Below are 25,754 nucleotides of genomic sequence, written 5' to 3' on the forward strand. Positions count from 1 at the left end.
TCCCCAAAAAAAAATGTTACACAGGGTATATAGTTGAGCTGCGTGTTTGTGTCTAAACAGTTGAGTAGCTGGAGTAATTGGTGACTGAGTTTTGTTACGCCGGGGACCCAAAACAAAGGACAGATGCTGAGTGAATGTATTTCTTATTGTTTCCTTTTCTTTAGGTGGTCAGAAAATGTGTGTCTAATCTTCATTCATAATCTGTTCCCAAATTCTCATTTACTCTGTCTAGCTCTCTTTAACCCCTCTCTTTATGCTTTTACTCGGAGTCAGTATGACGATCAACCATAGATGACAAAATTATAGACATTTATTAATGGTGTTTCACCTTCTTTGGTGAATTTTAAGGTGGCTCGAAAGGCTAACACAGGATTGGTTGTGCCGTCCGCAGATGTTGTGTGTGTGGAGGGTTATATCTAGCGCGGTAGTCTCTACCCATCATGATTGGAGTGATATTCTCCCTTATTCGAGTGTCACTTTGGCATGTTTTTAAAGTTCGTATAAAATTAATAATTTTACTTCTTCCAGTATCCATTTACCCTATGTTTACCATTCTTAAAAAGGGCTGTAGAGTAGCTGCTTTGGCAGCTTGCTGTCGTTTATGTGGGTCAAGTGGTCAGTCCAAGAATTTGGTCATGAATAATGTCAGAGTGACGCTCTTACAGCAGGTGTCCGTGAGAATATTAGCATCTATTCTCTTGTCGACCCTGTGGACTCAGAGAATGGATCAGAGTCTCGGCTGAGATGTGTTCTATGTGACTTATGTCTTGCTTCCATACAACAAGAAGGACCATTGCTCGATAGACGTGACGCGTTTATTTAATTATTTTTATGTTTTTACAACTAAAAACACGGGACTGCAGTCTGTCAAAGGCCTGAGAAGAATATCTGATCAGATATCTGATTTTTTATCGCCTCACCGATTTCCCCTGTTCTCTCTCTCTCTCTGTTTCACTTTCTACTTCTTTTTCTATATGTCTATTTGTTGATCTCTTTCAATCCCTCTCAATATTTCTTTGATGGATGACATCAGGTTCAAGTTAAGGAAATTACAATTCTTGCAACAATCATATACCTTCCTTGGTCACAGCGTTGACTCACTGGGAAGTCATGCCTGTAATGACAAACGGCCGACTTCGAGATCGTGGAGCACAGCGCACTACTACTACTACTACTACTTTTTAACGTGGCCTCCAGCCTCCCCCAATAGCCACACCTTCGCCACCATTTATTTACCTTAATATTAAATATCCTAATACATAAGAAACTATCCTATCTGTGTTAAATTAGTTGAGCCGCAGATCCATGCGGCATTCGGTGACTGTAGCCTCATAGTCGATATCTGCAGCAGTTGTCGGAGTAGGGGCAGAAGCTCTCGTTCCCCTGAGGCAGAGCAAAGCCGACCGAAGGAGAGAGAAGGACAGTCGACATCTCATCCAGGCTGTGACATAACTTCTGGGCTGCTGCTTCTGTTCGGAGATCAGCTCCGCGAGTCTGGCGTAGAAACATCTTGCACTTGGGCCCATCCCACCAGAGGTTGTGAACACTAGAGGAGTGAAGCTGCCTTGATCAACATTTTGAATTCTCTCCCCATATGCCCTTCTCTTGTCGTTCTCGTTCCTCCTATGCGCAGCATCGAGAGCTAGGTTACGGTGACAAACGGCCATGGGATCAAAAATCCTGATGTCGAAGAAAGCTCGCTGTCCCTGCGTCCAGAATCCTCGAGCACTGACGTCCACACGGGCTTCGTTAGATGTGTTTGAAGTCCTGTGTTGGAAGATCTCGCCATCCAGTGGAAGGAGGGTCGGTTCTACCATGACGTCCCGGCAGATTTCCTTCAACATATTTGCTGTGAGATCCCTTACCTCGTCATGCCTCATGCATATGAAGCCCCCCTTCTTGCAAACCATGGCGTGATCGCCATCATAGGAATAGCCACACACGCATTGGGAGGGCAAACCATCTACTGGCCAACCGTACCTTAGAGCAATGGCATCTGTAAATTCTTGTTTGTTAAGGCTGAAACCATTTGCCCTTATCGGTAACGTAGTTAACCAGTTCGAGGCGCCCACCTCCTGCGCTATAGCTACTTTTTTTGTCAAATTTTCTGGAACCAGCAGCAATAGTTGCTGCAACATGTCATTTTGGCAGTGCTGCCGATCTGTTGTAATGGACCTACGGATCTTATTAACTTCGCTGGTGTCCCCTTCCCCTGTTGCATTCTGGGCCATTATGTGGTCAGTGAGGGCTGCCGTGAGCTTAAGTGAATTTTGATGTTCAGAGTCAGCAATCTCCTCTGGATTAGTTAGTCCCATCCCTCCCAGTCTTGGTGGAAGTGCAAGAAGTGTTCTTTCTACTAGGGTTAAGTCGTGGTGTTTCACTAGTTTGGGAATGAACTTGACACTGATTGCTTCTTCCAAAGGGTGGAGGAGGGGTCGGATCTCAGGGATGGTATGCATCAGGTAGTTCCAACGATGCTTGACTCCATGTGTGAATGCTGCAAAGGCCGCATGTGGCTCTGTGTTAGCAATCTCCGATAGAGCATGGATTTCGCTAACCCACTCATTCACCTTTCCCCCTACGTACTGGGTCTTGAAGTCTGTAGTGCCAATTACTGCGCCTAGATGTCTTTGGCCGTCCTTAGTTATTTTGACCTCACTTTCGCCGAAAACCTCCACAGCCCGATCATAATGATCTGGCTTCACGATGAGGAAGGATTTGCTGGCGTTAGGGTGGTACCCTATATATGGACCTCGCGATGTTACCAGGTCCCACCACTTTTTGATGTCCTCCACTTTTCCTGCTCCTGTGAGGTCATCAGCATATGCCACTTGTTTGACCCCAGTTGTTTCATACTTTATTTCTTGTTGGAGCACTGATAGGCCTATTGCATACATTGCCATTGCAGCAGGGTCCCCCTGTGTTGTTCCCTCGGTCGACTATAGGATGGTATCACCTCGTAGAGCCTTTTTGTTTACTATGTAGAGGTCTGAAGGATTCCCATACGAATTTTCAACATACATCGCAAAGCTAGGACACTTGATCTTGATGTTGTGCAGTGCAGCCTTGCGGTTAAGTATGTTGAATGCGTTTGAAGCATCCACCAGAAGAACGGCCTCACAATCACGCTGCTCAAATATCAATCTCATGGCGTTAATGGCCGCCTCCCCACCAGCCTGGTGGCCAGCACACACTTGTAGGTTCCCTGCTACTGCCCTGACATCATCCTTTACCACCTCCATTATACACTTTCCGATGATCCGCCTCAGCACTTCCCCCACCCCTATAGGTCTACATCCTGGATTCTTTTCCAGAGGAATAAGGCGGCAGGCCGTCAGAGCCTGGAGGTGATGGCAGCAAGAGGATGCAAGCTTTCTTGCAAGCGTGGCAATGGCAGTGCAGAGTTCGCTTGCTACAGGGCCAAACCTGTTAGTGCTGAGGATGACTCTCCAACCGTTTGCATCCAGACCTGAAGGGCCGGCTCCTCCTCGAGTCTTCAGTGCCTTTTTCCACACCATCTCTCCTGTTATTTTCTCGAACAGGACAACATTTGGTGGGATATAGGCACCCTGGAGCCTGATGCCTTCATCTTCACTTGCAGGGGGATGTTTCTCTTTCAGTAGTTGTAAAGTCGCTCTGTTTATTGGCATCACCCCACCGGAAGATTCCTGAGTGAGAGATCTTACCGCGAGAGACACTTTTCCCACACGCATTTTGTTTCCAAATTTTCTTGCCACGTCATCGGTGTTTTGCTTTCCGTCACCCGTAGATTTTAGTCTCTCCTGTAGTGTTCTTGCTTCACATAGGAGATCATCTAGGGCCCCAGTCCGCCACATTGTCGACCTTCTCTTCATTGCTGCCACATTTTCTTTGTGCTTAGCCTTTGTGTGTGTCCTCTGACAAAATAGATGTGGTATTATTGCCAGTATTTGAAGAGCTAGGGGGGCGAGGAAGCGGTCCTGAGTGTAATCAGTCATGAAGAAAGTCATCTCCCGAATCATTTCTTTGGTGGCTGCACACTTGGGTGGTTCAAATAAGTTAGCGGGCGACCATATGACAATTTCTGAGTAGGTTTCTTTGACCCATACGCCTGCATTTTCCATCGACATGCCTTTCCACTGAGGCGGCAGTCTCTCATTCTCCTCCTGGACACCTGCTACTGAGGTAGCAGCATTTATTAGTACTACATTTTCGGGTTGAGTAGACTCACTGCTATCATTTGGGATATCATCGGGTGGTTGGGTCCCGGCGATATCCACTGTGGCCGCCTGTGTCGGCTCCCTGCCACGTGGGTTCCGACACTGGTCTAGCTTCCTGCAATCCACACATGATCGATTGTTTCTCGCACAAAGACAATTTGTGCAGTTTTGGTTCGGGCTAGCACAGACGCAGCAAGGACTGTTGCCAGGCATAGTGACCAGCACCTTGGGCGACAGATATTTCCGCCTCCGACCTCTGCTATTGGGCCCATACGGACGAAGGAACTAGATCTTATGCGTATGAGGCACAGGGGTGACAGCCTGGCCTTCGGTGTCCGAGTAGTATGGGCATATGCGCGCGTGTGGTTGTGTCGGGCACCCCCCATGTGGGCGATAATCCACACATGAGAATAATCCACTGGGAGCAAGAATTGTCACACCTAACACTTGATTATGTCACTTTGGTAGAGTTAGCCACCATTTCTATGGTCTCGCTGATGTAACATTAGTTATATATACTCACTGGGTAAGCCGACACTACATGTAGTGGCCGTTACTTGAGGCACTTGGCCCCATAGGGGCGAGAGTCGCGATGCCACCCTTGCTAGGGTAGGCCTATCGACACACTGGCACTGACACTTGGCAACTCCAGCCACCCACCATTCAAACACTCACAGGCTTACTTGAAGATCGCCGGTGAACACGAGCAATATTTGCGTTTAATGTCGTAAGGAATGAGACGAGCCGTCGGCGATGATGCTCAAAGTGACATCCAAACTTTCATCGACACACTGTGAAATTCTCGCTCCCACAAACTGAGTATATCCCCACCAATAACACTTTAAATCAGGGAAGGCACCCCAACACACCCACGCCGCCCGGACCCCCTACTACTACTACTACTACTACTTTATTTTTTATTTTATTTTTTTTTATTCAAAGGCCTTCAGCCTCCCCCAATAGCCACATCTTCGCCACCATTTATTTACCTTAATATTAAATATCCTAATACATAAGAAGCTATCCTATCTGTGTTAAATTAGTTGAGCCGCAGATCTATGCGGCATTCAGTGACTGTAGCCTCATAGTCAACATCTGCAGCAGTTGTCGGAGTAGGGGCAGAAGCTCTCGTTCCCCTGAGGCAGAGCAAAGCCGACCGAAGGAGAGAGAAAGACAGTCGACATCTCATCCAGGCTGTAACATAACTTCTGGGCTGCTGCTTCTGTTCGGAGATCAACTCCGCGAGTCTGGCGTAGAAACATCTTGCACTTGGGCCCATCCCACCATCACAGGACCCAACCGGAGTATGTTCCCACTGCCTTCATACCGGAGTATGAAGGCAGTGCAAGATGGACAGGGTACGAAAGCGAAAACCCCAAAAAATGGACTATCGGCAGTCCATTGCAACTCTCCCTCTCCCCAATCGTTGCAGCTACCTGCACAACTTGATCAGGAAAAGAGAGAGCCAAGATGTGTAGTAGCAGCCTGCGCTACAGCCTCACCACATAAATCAACTCATGCACAGCCAATATCCAGCTCATCATACTTTTCATTACCATCAAAACCCCTAAACTCCCAAAAGTTTTATGGCAACAGACGAGTGGAGAAGGGGTCAGGTAGAGATGACTGGCTTGACCCTCTAGTCACAACTCTGCACTTGGGTGGCTTAGACAAGATGGTCGTTTATGCACTGGGATCTAGGTAGCAGTGCAAACCGGTCCCGTTTATGCGACTGACTAACCCTTTCCAGAAGCCACTCAGTTCACCCTACGTGGGGATGGTACAAGAAAATGTGCCCTTAACATAGCCTTCCTAAAAAAAACAGCGTGACTGGGCAACTGCACCAAGTAACGTCATCCTAATGCAGTCCAAAACATAATCACAGATCAAAGCAAAAACAAGCTATACAACCTCTTATGGTCTCTACATGAAATGTCAGGACTCTTCTAGAAACTGGTACAAATGAGCATCCTGAAACAAGAACCGCTCTTGTAGCAAAGAGCTGTCTAGGTATAACATCACCATAGCAGCCATTAGTGAGTCCCGGCTCCCAGACGAGGATAAATTCACAGAACAGGGGTCTGGCTATACCTTCTTCTGGAAGGGTAAGCCTCCTGTGGAGAGAAACCGCTTTTATGGAGTTGGCTTTGCCATTTGCAAATCCGTTCTACATAGGCTAACTGATATGCCTTTTAGGGTCAACGAGCGCCTCATGACGCTCAGAGTCCCACTGAATTACTCACGTCATGCCTTCTTCATCAGTGCATATGCCTTTTATGCCGACCTTGACAGAGTGCAAACCTCTATCTCCAGAGAAGATAACGTTTTGCTCCCAGGTAACTTCACTGCAGAGTTGGCAGAGATGCTGACTTACGTCAGGGAACCATAGGAAGAAACAGAGTGGGCAGGTGTAATCCCAACGGTCTACTCCTCCTCAGCAGGTGTACTGAACACAACCTCACTTCCACCAACACCTTGTTTAGGCAAGCCGACAAGTTCAAGGGTTCTTGGCAACACCTACAATCCAAACATTGGCATCTTATTGACTACATCAGTGTCAGCGAAAGATATCGCCGAGATATCCATATCGCCTGAGCCATGCTTGGCTCAGACCACTGTGAGACAAATCATTGGCTCATCAGAGCCAAACTCACCCTTCACGTTACTCCAAAACGACGAAGGCAACAATTCGCCAGAAGAGGTTTTAGGACGAAGCAACTGGAAGATCAAGTGGTATAGAACATGCTTTCAGAGAGCAGCTGCTCATCAACCCAACCCAACAACAAACAACCTAAATTTAAGTGCCAAATGAGATATCTTCGCCTCAGTCATAAAAAAAACCTACAACGAGACCCTCAGCCAAATCAAAAGAAAACACCAGGATTGGTTTGATGAAAATAACCATGAAATTGACGTTCTCATCAATGATATGTGCTGCTTTCACTGACTGGCATAACAACCCTCAGTTTCGAACCAAAGCTGATACCTTCCGCCAGAAGAAAGTGATGGCCCAGCACAAATTTCACAATTTTAGATGGAAAAATAAAGCATGTGAAATGCAAAATATTGCGGATCAACACTAGATTCATGATTTTTTCAATTTCAGCTAGATAATGTATGGCCCAACTACTCGAGCAACGCTAAGTCCCTAATACGAGTAAAAGACGAAGAAGGCATCCGTCAGCGCTAAAAAGAGCACAACAATTCCCTGCTCAACCAAAACACTTATGCAGATGTTCTGACAACCTAGCAGGTCCCTCAGCACCCACAGCTGACCCACCTCAGCTGTCCTCTATCCCGTGATGAGGTAGCTATTCACATCAAGTATATGAAAAATAACAATGCCACAGGGCCTGATGGAATCCCAGCCGAGGTATATAAAGCAGGAGGACCTCTGTTTACGTAACACAAACCATGATTTATTTTGTAACTCCACACACAAGTTTGTTTTATTTACCCTTAAGAGCTTCTACCGGCGAGCTTACTGGTATTGTTCATATCAAGAGAACCTAATACTGTGTGGTTATTTATACTTGATGTTTGTCACTATTGTCCAGCTTAAAGCCTAAATTATGTATCATTAATAAAACTGTGTCCGTGACAAGATGCCTTTGTGTTAGAGTTTTAGTCTTAATTATTTTCACTCCTCTCCTACTTTTAATTATCTGGGGTGTATCAAGACAGGGAGGAGATGGTAGGTGAGGATGGTGCATGACAAATGTAGAAAGTGACATGAAAGTGTCATCACAACGACCAGAAGCAAGGATAAAGCGTCATGTGTCTAACTGACTTCATGTGTAATATTGTATCTACAGACTCCATGGTGAGTGCATGTTATAAACGGGATGTGGAAGAGTAAACAGCTGATTTTACTTGTAATTAGTATTGGATGAAAATAGTAAGTAATGAAATAAGCTTATTTTTACTGTTCTGAAGGGACGTCTCTATATACAGACTAACTTATACCTAGAAAAAAGTAAAATAAGAAAACAGCGAATCACGACTCTCGTTGTATTAAGGAGATCACATTCAAGATGTTTTGTGTTAAAGAGATTGTCAGGTTCTCACTCTGGAGATTTGAATTATTGAAATGTTCAAATTACTGTACCTATATATGCACCCGCACTGTATCTATACCTATGCGAGTACATAGCAGTAGTGCGAGGGTAGTTATGGTGCACCCCGGGGAGGATGAAACTATGAGCAAGATTTTTTTACGCCATTTGCCTCTCTACCCAGTAGTAATTGGGAACCTGGATGTTAATCGATTTGTGGGTCGTGTTCCGGGGTACTGGTTAGCCAGTGCAGTTAGTAAGTTGTCCGGTATTCTCAGACTATTCCTTGACACTGGGTCATGCAGCTCGTTAACTTAGGGTGTGGTTGTTGTGTTGGCGACAGCTTCTACACTTTAAACAAATTCACGCCTTTTAAATTGTGGTATGCAGCTTCCCCTAATAGCCATACCATCTCCACTATTTTATTACTGAATTATCCATGTGCAAAATTATCTACTCTAGCCGAGAATTTAAAGTGAAAGGGCTTTAAAAGTCCCAAGAACTTTGTACATCTGGTTTGTTTAGTTTGAAGAAGATTTTGATAAGGTATAGCACAAACTTAGAAATCTTGGCAAAAATTCATTAATGAAGGAGATGTTAGAATTTTAAAGAGTCTTTACTAGAAACAGGAGGCTGCAGTGTTAGTAAATTAATGAACATACTAATTGGTTCACAGTTAGACAGGGAGTAAGACAAGGCCGTGTTCTATCTCCCACATTTTATAATATATATTCAGAATTCTTATTGACAGAAGCTATAAGTGATAATGAAGGAATAAAATTTAGTGGTAAAGAATATCAAATATATGCAGTACAAATGATACTGCTCTTACCCGAGATAAGGAAAATGAGTTAAAAAAATTATTGAACAGATTAGTGGAAGCAGGTGATATATATAGTTTAAGAGTTAATACTGCAAACACAAAAGTAATTGTTTTTTTTTAAATTGGAAATAAACACTAAAATAAAAATTATTGTAGGCAACAAGGAACTTAAACAAGTGGAAAATTTTGTGTGTTTGGGAAGCAACATTAGTTTTGATGGTAGATGTACAGAATAAATCAAAAGACTATGGGAAGCAAAAAAAGCATTTATAGGGGAAGGAGTATTGTATGTGCCAGAAGCGTGGACACTTTCAGTAGACACCAGGAAGAGGTTGTAGGCCTTTGAGATGTAGCGTTATAAGCGAATATTAAGAATAAGCTACACTGATGAAAACAAATAAAGAAGTACTAAGATTAGCAAAAACTTCAAGTAGAATACTTGAGATGTACCGAAAAATAAAAGTAAGATACTTGGGTCATATATTTAGAGATCTGTGGATAATAACAAGATATTAACGGGCAAGGTTGAAGGCAGGAGGGCCAGGGGAAGACCAAAAACGTTTGATAATTGTGTAATTTACGTATGACGTCATTTATATGTTTCTTGTCAATCGGTTAATTCAACTGTCGAGAATATACCATTATACCTCTTGAGAACTTGTACGCTTAGAGTTTGATCTGTGACCAGGATCTTGTTTAATTTGTTTAAGTATTTGTAGCTCCCTAGATTCTACAACATCTGTCTCTTATGTCCATTTTCTTCTTCTTTTTATAAAATTATTGGAAAAATTTAACAAGCCATACACTGAGGAGACTTATCCAGAAAAAGTTCTTCACTCATTTATCTAATCAAAATTTTGGATATTATTTCATTAATTCCATTACAGAAAGTGAAAAATCAGGGATTATTTCCTTTGGTGTCAATAGGTACTTAAAAAAAATCTGTTTTTCCTTCTTTATTCCTATTTTCTAAAATGAATACTATATAGGATGAATGTTTGCTAGTCTTTTAATATGCCCTGGCCCTTAACCGTTGAGTCTTGATGAGTTAATGGAGCTCGAACATGTATAGGGTATTTAGTAGCGAAAACCCAACTGTCCTTTCTTCATTTATTAGGAAAATGAATTATGTACAGTTCCAAGTGTATATATATATCACAGTTAATTGAGGACGGAGGCTATCATAGAGTAGCTCTAATAAATACGTTCTATTAGTGTAAGGTGGCTACCAAGGAATTAAACAAGATTCGACGGTCCATTACGACAGATCGACAGCACACCTTCAGTGATAAACTACAGCAACTGATGCTGCAAGTGTCAGAGAACTTCAAAACAAAAGTAGCTATAGCGCTGGAGGTTTGCAGACAATGTTACTGATAAGGAGAAAAGGTTTCAGTCTTAATTAACAAGAATTCACAGATACCACTGCTCTAAGGTACAGTGGGCCAGTAGAAGGTTTGCCCTCCCAATGCGCGTGCGGCTCCTCCAATGACATTGACCACGCCATGGCGTGTAAGAAAGGGGGCTTCGTGTGCATAAGGCATGACGAAGTAAGGGACTCGCAGCAAATATGTTGAAGGAAATCTGCCATGAAGTCACGGTGGAACCGACCCTCCTTCCATTGGACGGTGAGAATTTCCATCACAGGACTTCAAACACATCCAACGAAGCCCGTGTGGAGGTCAGTGCTCGATGATACTGGACTCGGGGACACCGAACCTTCTTTGATATAGGATTTTCGATCACATGGGTTCATGTCACCGTAACCTAGTTCTCGACGCTGCACACAGGAGGAACGAGAATGTCAAGATCAGGGCATATGGGGAAAGAATTCTGAATGTTGATCAGGGCAGCTTCACTCCTCTGGTGTTCACAACCTCTGGTTGGATGGGACCAAGTGCAAGATGTTTCTATGCCAGACTCACGGAGGTGTTATCTGAACGGAAGCAGCAGCCCAGAAGTTACGTTACAGCCTGGTTAAGATGTCGACTGTCCGTTTCTCCGCCTAGGTCTACGTTGCTCTGCCTCAGGGGAACGAGATTTTCGCCCCCAAAGCCGACAACAATCGCAGATATTGACTATGAGGCAACAGTCACTGAATGCCGCATAGATCTGCGGCTCAACTAACTCAGCACAGCTAGGATAGCTACTTTTGTATTAGGATATTTAATTTTAAGGTAATGAAATGGCGGCGAAGGTGTGGCTATTGGGGGAGGCTGGAGGACACGTTAAAAAAGGTAGTCGTAGTATTAGTACTAACAGAGGTAATCGGCCACTACCCTCCTCACTACCTCACTATGACCGACATGTCTGATATAGTTCGTGAAAATAATGGTTACTATCAACATAACAATGTCACACTCTAATACATTTAAATCGCAGTTAGAGTCGGTTCTTTGCATTTATCTGACTTTTAATATTTTTGATGAGTATGTCCATTACACAGTGCTGTAGCGAGGCTTTGATTGATGTCTCGTGTTACTATCGTCAAAAAAGATTCACAGTAAAATGTTTATATCAATAATTTTCCAAATCAAAACGAGTATAGTTACTCGTTCATTTAACTTTAACGGTGCTTGTCAGTTTGTTAAGTAGTTGGAAATATTGATTATCTACCGTTTGACTGCTCGTCTAAGTACGTATGATACACTTACGGCATACCTCAGCTCACCTACTGTACATGATGGAGTATGAGTGTGAACCTTCCAATCAGCCTCTCAAACGTCACATCACCCAAACTAACAATCACACGTTGACTAAAATCGAATCTTATTTCCGCAGACACGACCCTGCCTTCCTGACACCCAACACAGATACTCAACTTACTTCTGGGAGACAGGTAGACAGATATACATTCTGAAAGACATACGGATAATCCTGTGGTGATATAACCTAACCTAACCTAACTGACCTAAACCTAACCTAACCTACACTAGACACAAATCTAAAACCTATACTACCACAGGAGCCACACTGCAGCACCTTCAACAAATAGGATCTGAGCCAACATCGTAAATTTGCCTCAACACGATCAGAAACTGCCCCCCTGTTGTAATGACCACGGTCATACACGTCAGTTAACGTAAAATCAGACGATTCATATTACGCTCAATAGCCCACAAAAACATGTAGCTATGCTTTCTTATTGAAGTTTCCCATCTGAAGAATCCGTTTTCTCAGCGTTTCAGGACGCCTCAGTATGCCGTTTTCTCTCAGTCTTGATTGTACCTGAGACTTCATTATTCCTTAGTAATGACAGAATTTGAAATTGTAACTGTGGTTGTAATTGGTGAGGCAATCTAGATATGTCTGTTTACAGTTGGGACATTCAAGATCCATTGTGAGTGGTGTTGAAAGCTTCAACTGTCCTTATTGTTAGTAAAACTTGTCAAGTAAGTGAGTGTCGAGTTTGCCAGCTAGAGTGGCATATTTTATGTCGTTCGTGGGAGTATCCTGAATTTCCGATCGCTGCTGAAGTTATATTATTTTGTCGCCCAAACATCAGAGAATCTGATGTTTATAGTTTAGTTGTATATTTAAGAAAGTCATTAATCTCCTGAACAGTTCCTGTCAAACTCGAAATTCTCCAAGACTTAACGGCTGTTTCGGCCGGGAATGTGGTTTGCGGTCAGGCCAGTAGAGTTGCGAATGCATATTTAACTCCATTTCACCTCTTTCCTGATAAACTCAATCTCTGATTAGATCATAAATATAGATGTAGAAAATTAACCTGACCTGTGACACTAACGGTCACAGCTAGGTGTCCAGCGACTACTTTGAATAGAAGGTCTATTGTTAGTAAGATTAGGCCCGTATAGATGCCGACGCGCGCAAGAAAAATCACTCCCTCTATGATTTCCCCTCCACGTCTCCAGGTATGTAGTTGATTGTTTCCCGCCATCATGTAAAGTCATTTAACTTAGTCGATTTTTGTGAATATCAGTGTTCATGATTCAACATGGTACTCTTCTGTGCTAATTAAGTCGAGTAACGAAGATATCATCATTACCGTTGCCAGATGTAGGTTGTGTATAGTTGAAGTTAAATATTCACTCACTCTGTGATTTCTCCTCCACGTCTCCAGACGCTGTTTGTGTGTTGGCAACACGACTGAGGTTCGGGAGCCGCCTATGGGCACGATGGCTCTCGAAGGATGTCTTTAAGGTGACAAGGTTAGAATCCCAGGGCGAGATTCCTTGGCAGACTCCACGGCCCACCGCCACGAGTCAACCCTTCCCGGGCCAGGCGCTCCGAGCTAGCGAGCGAGCCTGTAAACAACTTTGGCCCGTTGACTCCGTCGTGTGATCGTGGTCCATCTAGTGTTCTTGGCTCTATGTATGGAGCCGTGTTAATATCCATGCTTGGGGATGACTAGCAGAAATATAGTCATCCCAGGTTAAGTATTGAGTCCATGAATGTTGGTGGTACCCGGGTTATTGTTATTCTCGGAGTTGAGTCCACCAAACCACTGAATACTCATTAAAGTGTCACGTTAGTCATTCCGAAATAACCTGTTGTTATAGAGACTATTTTAATTCAGGAGAGTGTCAAGTGTGTCATATTATTCACTTGCAGTGACAATGAAATAATATAATGATAGTTAAATGTTGTAACCTAGAATTGAAGATGTAATTTGTTACTTATAAAAGTAAGACCAGAGGGTCCAGTGTTATCTGACTGTGTGTAATAATTTCTGAATCTTACTTGTCAAAGAAATAATACAATAGTTGTCTAATGAAGTAATGAGTAATAGTTGTTAAATGATATAATAAGTACTTGGAGCTGTTTAATGATATAATGAGTAATTGTGGATCTATTTTATCAATGGTACAGTAAGACCTGAGGGTCCAGTTTTTTCTGGGTGAATTTAAGTAACATCTTATTCACTCACTGTGTTAATAAATATTGAATTAGTAATCTACGAGTAACACCTCTCTACTCCTTCTAAACATTGGTTCCCAGAAAATAATACTTACTCACGTGCCTATACATATCTACCACACTACCAAAGTTGTCCATGAGTTATGTTATATTCTAACCAAATTCTGGTGGTGGCAGCCTACCCTTGTAAGTATAATAAGTGTACTAAGAATAACATGGTACCCAGACTAACCCATGTATGAGAATATAAGTAAAAACAGTGTATACTTCAGAAAGGTAAGAACATTGAAATTCAGAAAATATAATGTACAGTATATGAAAAGAAATGAAAGACTTGGAAAGTATAAGCAAAGAAATATAAGATATTTAAATATATTGTGGAACTAAAGACACAGCATAGAAATTATTAAATAAATACACCATGAAAGTTTAATATAAAAAATATACATAACTAAGAAAAGAATACTAAATAAGAATATAAAGTACAGTTAAAAATAAAGAATTGAAGAATAATAACAGAAAAGAATATCTGGATGGTAGAATATGAAGTAAAGAAACTCGGCCCAGTACACTGTACCCCACCCATATACTAAACTTTATATTTTGTTTTTGTTTTACTTTATCATTTTCTTTAACTCTGTCTGTCTGTCTGTTTATCAATATAACCCTCCTTATCATCACCATCACCGAGGGGCACCTATCACTACCAATACCAACGCAACCACCACCACTACTACTACTACTACTACCACTATCATTATTACCAAACCGCCACTATCACCACTATCACTACCATTCTCACTTCAACCACCAACCACCACTACCACCACAAGAATTACCACTACCACCACACGCAACACCACCACTCCACTAACACCAGCACCACCACTATCAGTCCAGACAACTATTAAAGACTACCAACTTTATTACACCTGTATAATTTCATATTAAATTTCCTTCTTTAATTTCTGTTAAATCTGACGAGAATTAATGGGTTGGTGGGACGAAACTGAGCGACATTTAAATCTATTTCGATCGATTTTTTTTTTTGGCATAATAGATAGATAGATTTTATTTCACACTCATATTATCCTCTCATTCCATTTCAGAGTTTCCTCTATTACTGTTTTACTTCCATTCTCCTATCTTGTCTTGTTTCCGGCAGACTCTCTCTCTCTCTCTCTCTCTCTCTCTCTCTCTCTCTCTCTCTCTCTCTCTCTCTCTCTCTCTCTCTCTCTCTCTCTCTCTCTCTCTCTCTCTCTCTCTCTCTCTCTCCGCCACCTTCTGTCAGCCCAGCAGACCAACACACAGCCTACAAATCCCATGCAATTTATGTTAGTGGGAAGAGGTTCAGCTGCTGTCTCCTACAACGGATATACTCTAAGCCGCAGATCAAATGGGGCCCAGTCCTAATAGGCCCCAGTCTTAATAAGCCCCAGTCCTAATAGGCCCCAGTCTTAATAGGCCCCACTCCTAATAGGCCCCAATCCTACCTGGCCTTGGTAGTAATAGATCTTAATCCTACATAATCCCAGTCCCATTAGGCCCCAATCCTACCTGACCTCAGTAGTAATAGGCCTCAATCCTACCTGGTCTCAGTGGTAGTAGGCCCCAATCTTTCCTGGCCTTGGTAGTAATAGGTTAGGTTAGGTTAGGATTCAGTATTACTAGTACCTGCACATACCTGACTAGTCTATACGAAGATTGGAAGGCCCATGTAAATAACACAGTCAAGGCAGCCTCGTACCTTCTCTACATGCTACGACGACTTAGATCACTTGAGACACCCACGCCAGAGCTGAGGACTATCTACAACGCCTTTATTCTCCCCAAACTAACGTATGCGTCACCAGCCTGGTCGTCTTCTCTCAACTCCACCCAACAACGTCGGCTAGAGAAGGTACAGAAAAGGGCCTGCAGAATCATGCTCGGTGCAGAATACTACGGCGACATCAACTCTCTCCACCCTGGAAATGGCGTCCCTTAGTGACCTCCACCACCAAGCACTGGAAATGTTTGGCAGCCAACTAATGCACCACCCTCGTCATCGCCACCTCATCCCACCGGCAGCCCCCCACCCACCTTGCGCAGTCCGCCACTACAACAAAATTCAGCCCATAAGAGCCCTCACCGATAGATATAAGAATAGCACCATCCCATCTATTGTTAAAATAATAAACAACTCCTGATTTATGTACTGTACAGCCCTGCAAATGTATTCAACGCATATTATATCATTATGTCTAAATCAAATGTAAGTCTGTATATATTCAGCCACCGGCTGCAACTCGATTAATAAACCATTTATTAATATTATTATTATTATTATTACAAAGTTCATGAATTCGTCCCAGCTAAAACACTAGAACGAAAATAGTGGTACACGCACACAACAACAAACAACTTGACTGCCTTAGTATGCAGATGTATGGCATGTATAATCCCACTGTATTACGTCCTTTGTTGTGGTTGGAAAAATACATCCCATCCCGCTGAACTAGGCCAAAATATGGTTATGAGTAACAGTAATACGTTGATTTTAATTTCAGTTTTGTACAAGATGTGGTGAGGTGGTGGTGTTCTTGTGTGATGTTTTTATTTCAAGATGTCTGTTTTTTTATTTTTTTGTGTGTGAATGTATTTGTAATCTATATGTATCCCTGTATTTGTAATTGCACCTCAACCTGTGTTCGTTTTGTATACCTGTGTATGTATAGTCGTATCTAACTGTACTTGTTTCTACCCTTGTCTGTGTTTTTTCCTCTGTCTATACCTGTGATTATATTTGAACCTGTATCTCTATTAGCACTTAAGTCTGCTTATTCTATATTTGTATTTACATATGCATTTTTACCTATAACTATTTCTGAATTATTCATGTAAATTTACCCATACCAGTGTTGTTATTTTGAAATATCTTAACCTGGAATTATATACATACTTGTACTTGAAACTGTATTATAATATCCTAAACTGATATAATTTTAATATTATTATTATTTTAAGTTACTCCAAGAATATTCATTAAAATCTTCAAAGTCATATTATACTGTATAATTGACAAGATGAGCCGTCACCTTGTATATATAACAGAAAAGAATGAAGATGAATGTATCTGCATCATATGTGTACTATAAACTCACTCCTTGATTTATTATGACAAACAAGAGGCAGGATTTATAGATACGTGCAGGGAGTGTGTGTGTGAGAGAGAGAGAGAGAGAGAGAGCAGTAATATTCATATAAATGCTCTCACCCGCATAACTCCCCTTGTTCTGGGGCCTCAGGTGAAACAGCCTCGGCCAGACGGACAAATTATACAAAAACAAAAAAGATAGCAGAGAGAATTATGCGAATTTTTAGTTGGTGTTGATTCAATTTTGGGAATATATGAATGGTTAATGAGGGCTCATTAAGGTCGTTAGCAGTCTGGTAACAACCTCGTTATCATGCGGCAACTGTGGACGGGTGTATATGTTGGGAAGGGTGCGGGGATGGTATGGCACTTGGTGGTTATATTTGTAACACAATTATGATGTACCTTCAATAGTTCAAATTACCTCTCCTTCTCCTTCACTAGGTGGGAGGGAAACACTGGAAAGACCCAAGTTTCTTTATTTTCATATCGTTTCGGGCTACACAGAACCCATCTTGAGAGAAAATACATAAAGTAGTAGTAGTAGTAGAGAAGAGACCCGTTGGCTCTGAGGATACAAGGTGTAAAGGGAAGAAGTTAGGAAATGGGAAATACAGTGTGAAATTGAAAGCCGGTGGGCTATCATCCACCTTGTGGGGACGAGGTTTTGATTACCACGATCAACATTCCCACAGGTCCACTTCGGCAAGTGGAGGAAGTGGACTTATGAGCCCCGTGCACATCTCATCTCTCTGGACTCCTTGTGTTGGAGCCTGAATTGGCTGTCATTTACCGAGCCCGACCTGACTACCTTACTGCGTGACGTCAATGCTAGGTCCACGACATTAACTGAACAGCACGTTCCTCCCTAAGTTTGCCTCTTCATTTCTACAAATATATGCCATAAAAGCAGCAGGTGAGCCTTTAAGTGGAATACAGTGCACACTAACGCCCGTCGTGTTTTAACCCGAGTTTAAAAAAAAATGAGTCTTGAAGGACACCGCAGTACAGTACTTAACTAATTCTAATAAAATTAATTTATAATATTGGAATTACTTAATTTTACCGCCACACCACCCCGTTAAGTACTGCACTGCGGTGTCCCTCAGGACTCTTTTTTTTAAATCGGGTTAAAACACGACGACCCTCTCCAACTGAACAGGGTGTTTAAAACTCCGGGCGTAAACCTTTTCTCTGCACACAAGGAGCAGTATGATCGGCACTGCTTTCATTGCCCCACATGTATGGTGATAGAGAGAGCCATTTACAGCTGAGTGGACTGAGGGTTTTCCGGGCTGAACCCGCGATCCCGAAAGAAAAAAAAAGGATGTAAATACTAATCCACTCTGCCGCCGCGTCCCATAAACCCATCCAGAACACTTAATAGGTAATTTCCAGGATTCCTTTGATTTCACAACTTGTCACTTTGTCTTTCAGATCATTTGGAAATCAAGACATACCATATACAAGTCTCACCTCCAGGCGAGCTATCTCCAGGTTAAAGCTGAGGCTGGTATTAATTGGGTGTCTCTGTGATGAGATCTTTGTGTAACGCCAAGATGTGGGCTGGTAGGTGTTATAGTGTGTGTGTGTGTGTGTGTGTGTGTGTGTGTGTGTGTGTGTGTGTGTGTAATAATAATAATAATAATAATGATAATAATAATAATAATAATTAACGGTTTATTGAAAAAAATTTGCAGCCCGAAGGCTGAAAATATAAATTAGACAAAAATTACTTATTACATACAAAGACATGGGGTGGGTGGGTCGTTTAACAATAGCTTTCATTACTTAAAGGAGAAGGAACATGAATTGAACATACAAATTATTATAGTTTGCAGTTGAAGGCCTGGGCTAGTTTCTTGCCATTCTGTGTGAGGTCACGTAGGTCAATAACTCGTCTGTAGATGATGACATGAAGGACCTCACGTGGTCATGGAGACACCGGGTGGTGTGGTGTTCACATGGTGCAGTAACTCGTCCTCGGGTGTTGACATGGAGGACCTCACTGGGTCATGGAAACACCGATTTGGTGTGGGGTGGTGTCACAGTACCCCACTCTCTGCTAGGTGTAAAGCAAGCCCACTGTTGTCCCAAGGTGGACTGATTATCACCGCCTGGTCGGAAGATGGTTGTCGGTTCCCAGAGGTGCTTATCTCACTGGAGAATCACTGCTCTCGCTGGTACTTTCTAGTGCTGAATTCACTGGCCTAAACACTGTTCAACACGGATCCCACTTCTTTCCGAAGCGAAATTGTCACTTTTGACGGAATTATGTTGATATCCCGGTGGTGAGGATGGGTTGAGGAGAGGGACTTGGGGAATGGGCCAACATTGGCCAAGGGGGGCAGCTGCGCAGCAGGAGCAGCACCTGATAGGTCTTGACCCTTCGGTGGTCAAGGATGTAGTGTGTGTGTGTGTTAAATATATCTGAGTTTTTTTCTGTGTGTATCTCCCCTTTACCCTCAGGGAGCTCAACCATCCAGTTTAAACCTTATCTCTAAAGGTCGGGTGCGGGGGCCGAGGGGATTCAACTCTCGCCTCCTGTCCTAGTGGTCGCTGGGCATCCCCGGTTCAGCTAATAGCAATGGGTACTTTGCTGTTAGGCATGTCAGGGTAGTCGTGTACATTTATTCCTTGTGAACGATAAAAGGTTTAGTCTATAGTGTGCTGCACCCTCACTGGTGCTAGGCCTTCAGGACTCGCTTTCACTTTTCACAATAAAACTAAAGACACATCATCATTTTGATAAACTGTATATACCTGAAACAAATCAATAATGGTTAAAAACTGTGAATTGGTGTACAGGAGCTAAAAAAGTATCTGTGCATTACTCTGTGTGAAACATATGAGACCATAGACGATAGGTGTTGGGATATGCGTGTTGTTCCACCCGCACGCTGGTATAGCCAAGTATGCACGGTGAACTGAAATAGAGTCACAGGAAAAAAAGTCACATGACTTGTACACATTGACAGCACATTATATATATGATGGCATTGCATGTAGGTTAGTTTAAGTTAGGTTCGGTTAGGTTAGGTCAAGTTAGGTTTGGTTGGGTTAGGTTAGGTTTTTCCGTGCCCTTTTTCCTGTGACTTTTTTCTTGTGACTTTTTTCCTTTATTCGTATGCACAAGGGTGCCGTATGTTGATTTATAGCGACACTTTCTGTCGTAATCGTAGTAAATATGTTTGTAATGCCATAAATAGCTTTATACAAGCACTCACATACTGATTTAGTTTTGCAAGACCATTATACAATGAACATTGTGTAGTGTAAATATATCATTTTATAGAAACTCCTAAGAATCTAGCTTGACTGTTTTTTATGTAGGTAGTGGCTTGTTTTTCTCTTGGTCAACACCCCCGTTAATCAATAGCATCACGTAATAATGATATCTTATCACTCATGGTATCGATAAGTGTAGATCAAATAGCGTCCTAAATATAGGTAAGATATAATTATAAGGTGTAATTTATGCATGAATACTGCACTCTTAAAAAAAAAAAAATTACAATAAATTCTCTGGTTATATTGTTGCCAAACATTTTCTGTATAATTTACAGAGATTCTGTATATATTTTTACATAATATATATATATATATATATATATATATATATATATACATACTTCATTTTAGTCCATATAACACGCGGACTTTGAACATATAATCAACGACCTCACCAGCCAGGATTCGAACCCTCGACCTACTGGGTGGGACGAGGAAATGCTACCGACCAACCCACAAGAACACTAGAAGCAGTCCTAGGCTCTGTTATATTTCACACAAAGCCTGTTCATCGAGCTGGTGGCGCCGTGAACCTCATTGGGAACTGCCCGTGCCGCGTATGTGGTGTCAGTAGCATTTTACCGAATCCAGCTGGTATGAAACACGAGGTACCATATATATACTTCATTTGTAGTCCATATAACATGAGGACTTTGAACATACTGTATAATCAACGATCTCACTGGGGGCCCACTGATGAGTTTGGCCTGGGGCCCACAAGTAGGTAAATCCGGCCCTGGGTAACATATCTCCTTACTGATTTTGAAACATATTTACAGAGAAGACATGTATACTCGATATCCATTGTAAAAATTTACCATTAATCTAGCTAAATTTGCTAAGGCATATCTCCTTAGAATATACCTAAGAGGGAAAACACTGACCCTCTAAGCTGCCTTCCGTTTCAATGAGTGATGCGCCTCTTTGAAATAATGTAAACAAACACGGACATAAGACGAACGTGAACCGCAAACAACCGCCAACCGCATATTCAGTTATTACATATAGAAATAAATAGCATAAACATGCAATTTTAAATATTCTATGCATCATGAAGTGTATATGGTATGATAAAATGTCAATTTATATTGATAATTAAACAAATTGAAAAAGGGAAAGAGAGTGTCTGAAATAGTTTACAGAACAAAAAAAGTAATTCAAATTACTACGTTTTCCTGGTCGGAAATACAGAATGAAACATGTAAAAAATACTGAATTTTCTAACAGCGATGGTATATAGGAAATGAAAACATGATTTGATTGTCTCTTTTATTAGGACAGTATTTGGTGTAAGCATCACCTGGGAGGCATGGATGACACCAGCTCCGGTGTTAGGTCTCGTCCCTCAAGGCCTCGTAGATGCTCCCATGCCTCTAAGGCAGTAGTGACGTCATCGGCGCGGGTCAGGTGACGTCCCGTAATCGACATGTAGCGCCAGTCTCCAGGTGCGGAAATAGCCCTTAGTGTTTCCTGTGACGTTTCCATGCTGAATGGCATAACTAACACGCTATTGCATCATGTTGCCTCTGAAATGCTTCAAAGCCAGTGTTGTGGTGTTTTGTAGAACAGGCTCACCAACACTAAACTTTGTCTCAAGATTCGATTAATACTTGGCAACATAGCGAAAAGGTGATTCTTATGCACTGATTCATGACCCCATGTGTGCTATATTAATACGTAACCCATATACTCGTATCAAAAACGATGACAACTGTCTCCTTATACTATGTGATAATTACTTACCATTTATTTTATTCCTATATGGCAACTCACTCCCCTGTGTTGGATAACCGAATTGCGTTGGGGAGGGAGGGGGGATGAAGACACGTGTACCAGCCCACCCGAGACATCACCAGTTGTACGTATAGTTTCGGAAGTCATCGGGCCCACCTTGTCAAATGTATAATTTTTTTTCATTAAAGTTAAACAATAAAATACACAGACAAATAAAGTAGTATGAAAACCAAGAGAAACAGCCAATTTCTGAAAACATATCTGAAGAAACTAGGTTAAAGCCTTTCCTGCCCGGAGAGGATCCAAGACCGTGTGAGTAAATGTCCCTCTTTGTTTACATGATATTTTTCAACTGGGTGAGCCGTCGTCAGGAAATTCTCCGCCAAAATGGATTTCCCCCGACAAAAGTGAATGAACCTCGCCTTAACAAAGTTGATTTTCTCTCTGATGGATGAACTGTTGGCGGGATTCCTGGTCTGGTGGAGACAGTTGGTCTGGGTGGACAAGATTTTTCACACACTCACGTTTAATGCCTACGCTTCTAAGGACTGGGCATTTAATTAAGCCTTAAAGCTCAACTGACTTTTTGGTCAAATAGTGTTAAGTTGTTTTTTTATTGTTATATATTATTACATTTAAGACATTGATGGTTAGGTTAGTAATGATGCTATTCACGCAAAGAAGGTACATACACAGATACAATGTGAAAGAATATATTGTGAGTCTCTCCAGGGAAGTGTTGTGAATGTCACTTTGAGATAACACTTAGAGTTATGTGCCTGGGTTCTCCGTCCAATAGTTGGAAGTGAACTGCCCGCTCTGGGCATGAAAGAGTGAGCCGGTTGTTTGGTAAATCAGTTCGACTCATGCTCTACCTTTGAAAGAGATGCTAGCTAAGTTATCTAGAGTCGTGAATAACTTGATGACTCACTATGTGACTCACTTGGTGAATAGCTTGTTGTTATTCATTTGGGTGCATATTTATATAAAGCAAAGGTTCTGTTACAGCTGTTTATTTTTTTTACTTTATTTTCATCAGTGAGTTCTGATATGATAATCAGTTCTTGTACAAATGCATCGTTTTGTAGATAATTGGGGGCCTAGGCGCACACTTCTTTGCCTTCCCAGCGGTAGTGCTGTAATGACCACGGTCATACACGTCAGTTAACGTAAATCCAGGTGATTCATATTACGCTCGATAGTCCACAAATCATGTTGCTATGCCTTCTTTATTGAGTCTCCCATCTAAGACATCCGTTTTCTCATCGCTTCAAGACGCCTCAGTCCTCCGTTATCCTATTTTCTCTGAGTTACTGAAACCAACCTCTTTATAAAATGAATTTGAATATGAGAGAGAACACCATTGTTTTGAGTCAACTTAGCTATGTTTGATTACAAGATCCTTTGTGAGTGATGTTGAAAGCTTTAACTGTCTTTATTGTTAGTAACATTGGTTAAGTAAGTGAGTGTTGAGTCTGCCAGTACAAACGACACCCGGGGTATTGTCCCTAGGAATAACCATGAGTTTCCAATTGCCACTGAAGTTATATTATTTGTTGCCCAACCATCAGAACATATATCTATATATGTTTGCTTAGCCAATATGAAACAATATATGCATATCGGGAACAAGAGAAACTTATATTTATTGTTTAACAAATATAAAGGCAGTAATAAGTTAACGAACATTTGAATAAATGTAGCCTTTCGTCCAAATCCTGTGATGTTAAAATTTCATACATTGTTGATATAAAGTTAATCGTTTGTTACTGGGGTTGTAGTCTTATCATTGTGACATATTTAGTATGGGTGAGTCAGGTGACAATGAAAGTTATGGTTAGCAGTTTGAACATATACTTGAAAAATTTCAGTTTGATACTGTCCTTAATCAATAAATTCCCTAATCATTATAAAGTGGAAGATTGAGGTAAGCCATGGCTATTGATTAATAGTTCTTTTTTTTTAATTATTAGAGGATTTAGATGAGCATAATCACTTTTGATTCATAAATTATATGAAATGTAATGGAAAAGTACCCTTTGTTAATGTCATATATTTGCCATTGAACTTTCATATTAAGAGTACTGCATCTGCTATCATGGTCTGTGTGGTGGTGATACTAAGTTGGTATTGTCAAGGCGAGGGGGTGTGTGTGTTGGGTTGAGGGAAGGAGAGAAGGGGGGAGGGCAGACCACACGCTATAAGGTATTGTTACTTCTAAATATACATCACCTTAATGCACCTTAATATCAGTGAAGACTAGAATATTCTTTCAATACACTTAGTAAGAGTAAAGACGATAATCATTCATATCATCATAAAGACAGATACAAACCCCTTGCTTAAAACATGAATTCAACCCTTTTATCCTATTGTAACTATAATATTTTCATGTGGCTAGTGCTAGACGATTACACTCAGCTGACGAAACCCCTATTGTTAAAGCGTTATTCTGCATTGTAATTTCTCACAACTGATATACACTTTCCCTCCTCACCACCTAAATACTCCGTCTCATCCCTACAAAAAAAAAAAAAAACCCTACTCGACGCACCCCTCCACTCTGGTATAATTATTAATGAATGATTCAGTTTCACAGTTCAGAGTTCGGGGTTCTCACCTCAGGGAGAGAGAGGATTGACAATGCCAAGTGGTAAATGCAGGAGTGGATCCAACTGTATATCCATTATTTATTAGGTCATTAAAGTCCCTATGTCATAAAAGGACACATATTGAGACTGCAGCCCGTCTCATCACAAGCTGGGAATACCAGCGTAAAGTGTGGTGACACATTCTAAGCATAATTTGTGTTTTGTCCCACATATTATATCTTTGCTTAATACATAGTGTGTTGTAAATGCGTAAGTAACAAAAGCTTCAACCCCTCATACACCGTCCTCCATCATCCCCAAGCTACCCTCTCCCTTTCACTCATAAATGCTTCGGATTCATGGGTGGATACTCTCGGGGGTTCACACCTCAAGGAGACGGTGGAATGACAACGCTGTGTACCAATCGGAAAAACTCCCAACTGTACATATTGTCATCTTTGAGGGCTGATTTCCTCACATTAGCATCGATTAAATTAGGTTAGGTTAGGTTAGGTGAGGTGAGATGGGAAATGATAGTGTACTAGAACGTCCCTATTTACCGAACAAATTAAATATTCGGAAAAATATATCCTATTTTGTGTGATATAATATATAAATCCCTCACATTTATGAGCAGAGAGTATCCACTATCCATTTAATTGCTTTTTATAAGTCAATAAGAGTCAGACAGTCAGTGAATGAGACATCTTCAAAGCCCCAATTAACTCTGAAATTCATGAAATTAAAATTACGTCACTCTTGCCTCCCGCTGATCCAGTCATTGTCTCTATGTTTTTGTCTCCAAAAGCTTTTGATTTCTATTTTTTCACTCATCAAAGGCCCAGAACATTTTACAGCTGTTTGGAATTTTATAGAAAAGGACTATTAGTTTTATGTTGTGAGAGAGAGTGAAAAATAGAACAAGTAAAAAGAGTACGACAGAGATATTTAAAGAAAAATGCACACATACTTACTTGTTTATGGTAGTCCATTGTGTCTAATGTGTCTTCCTCTTCTGGTTTATTGGTGAGTCCTACGATGGTT

At 41.5% G+C, this 25,754-nt stretch overlaps 1 protein-coding gene across 1 annotated transcript in view; it reads left to right on the forward strand.

The window, feature by feature from the left end:
- LOC121871342 (GATA zinc finger domain-containing protein 15-like) overlaps nt 1–19,647 on the forward strand; it is a 27,112-nt gene extending 7,465 nt beyond the window's left edge. Inside the window, exon 4 of the mRNA XM_042373561.1 lies at nt 19,564–19,647. Within this exon, the coding sequence (XP_042229495.1) occupies nt 19,564–19,647 (84 nt within the window). The remainder of the gene's footprint in view (nt 1–19,563) is intronic.
- Nucleotides 19,648–25,754: the final 6,107 nt, after the last annotated feature.

Source organism: Homarus americanus, unplaced genomic scaffold (genome assembly GCF_018991925.1).
Source record: "Homarus americanus isolate GMGI-L3 unplaced genomic scaffold, GMGI_Hamer_2.0 scaffold45698, whole genome shotgun sequence".
NCBI lineage: Eukaryota > Metazoa > Arthropoda > Malacostraca > Decapoda > Nephropidae > Homarus > Homarus americanus.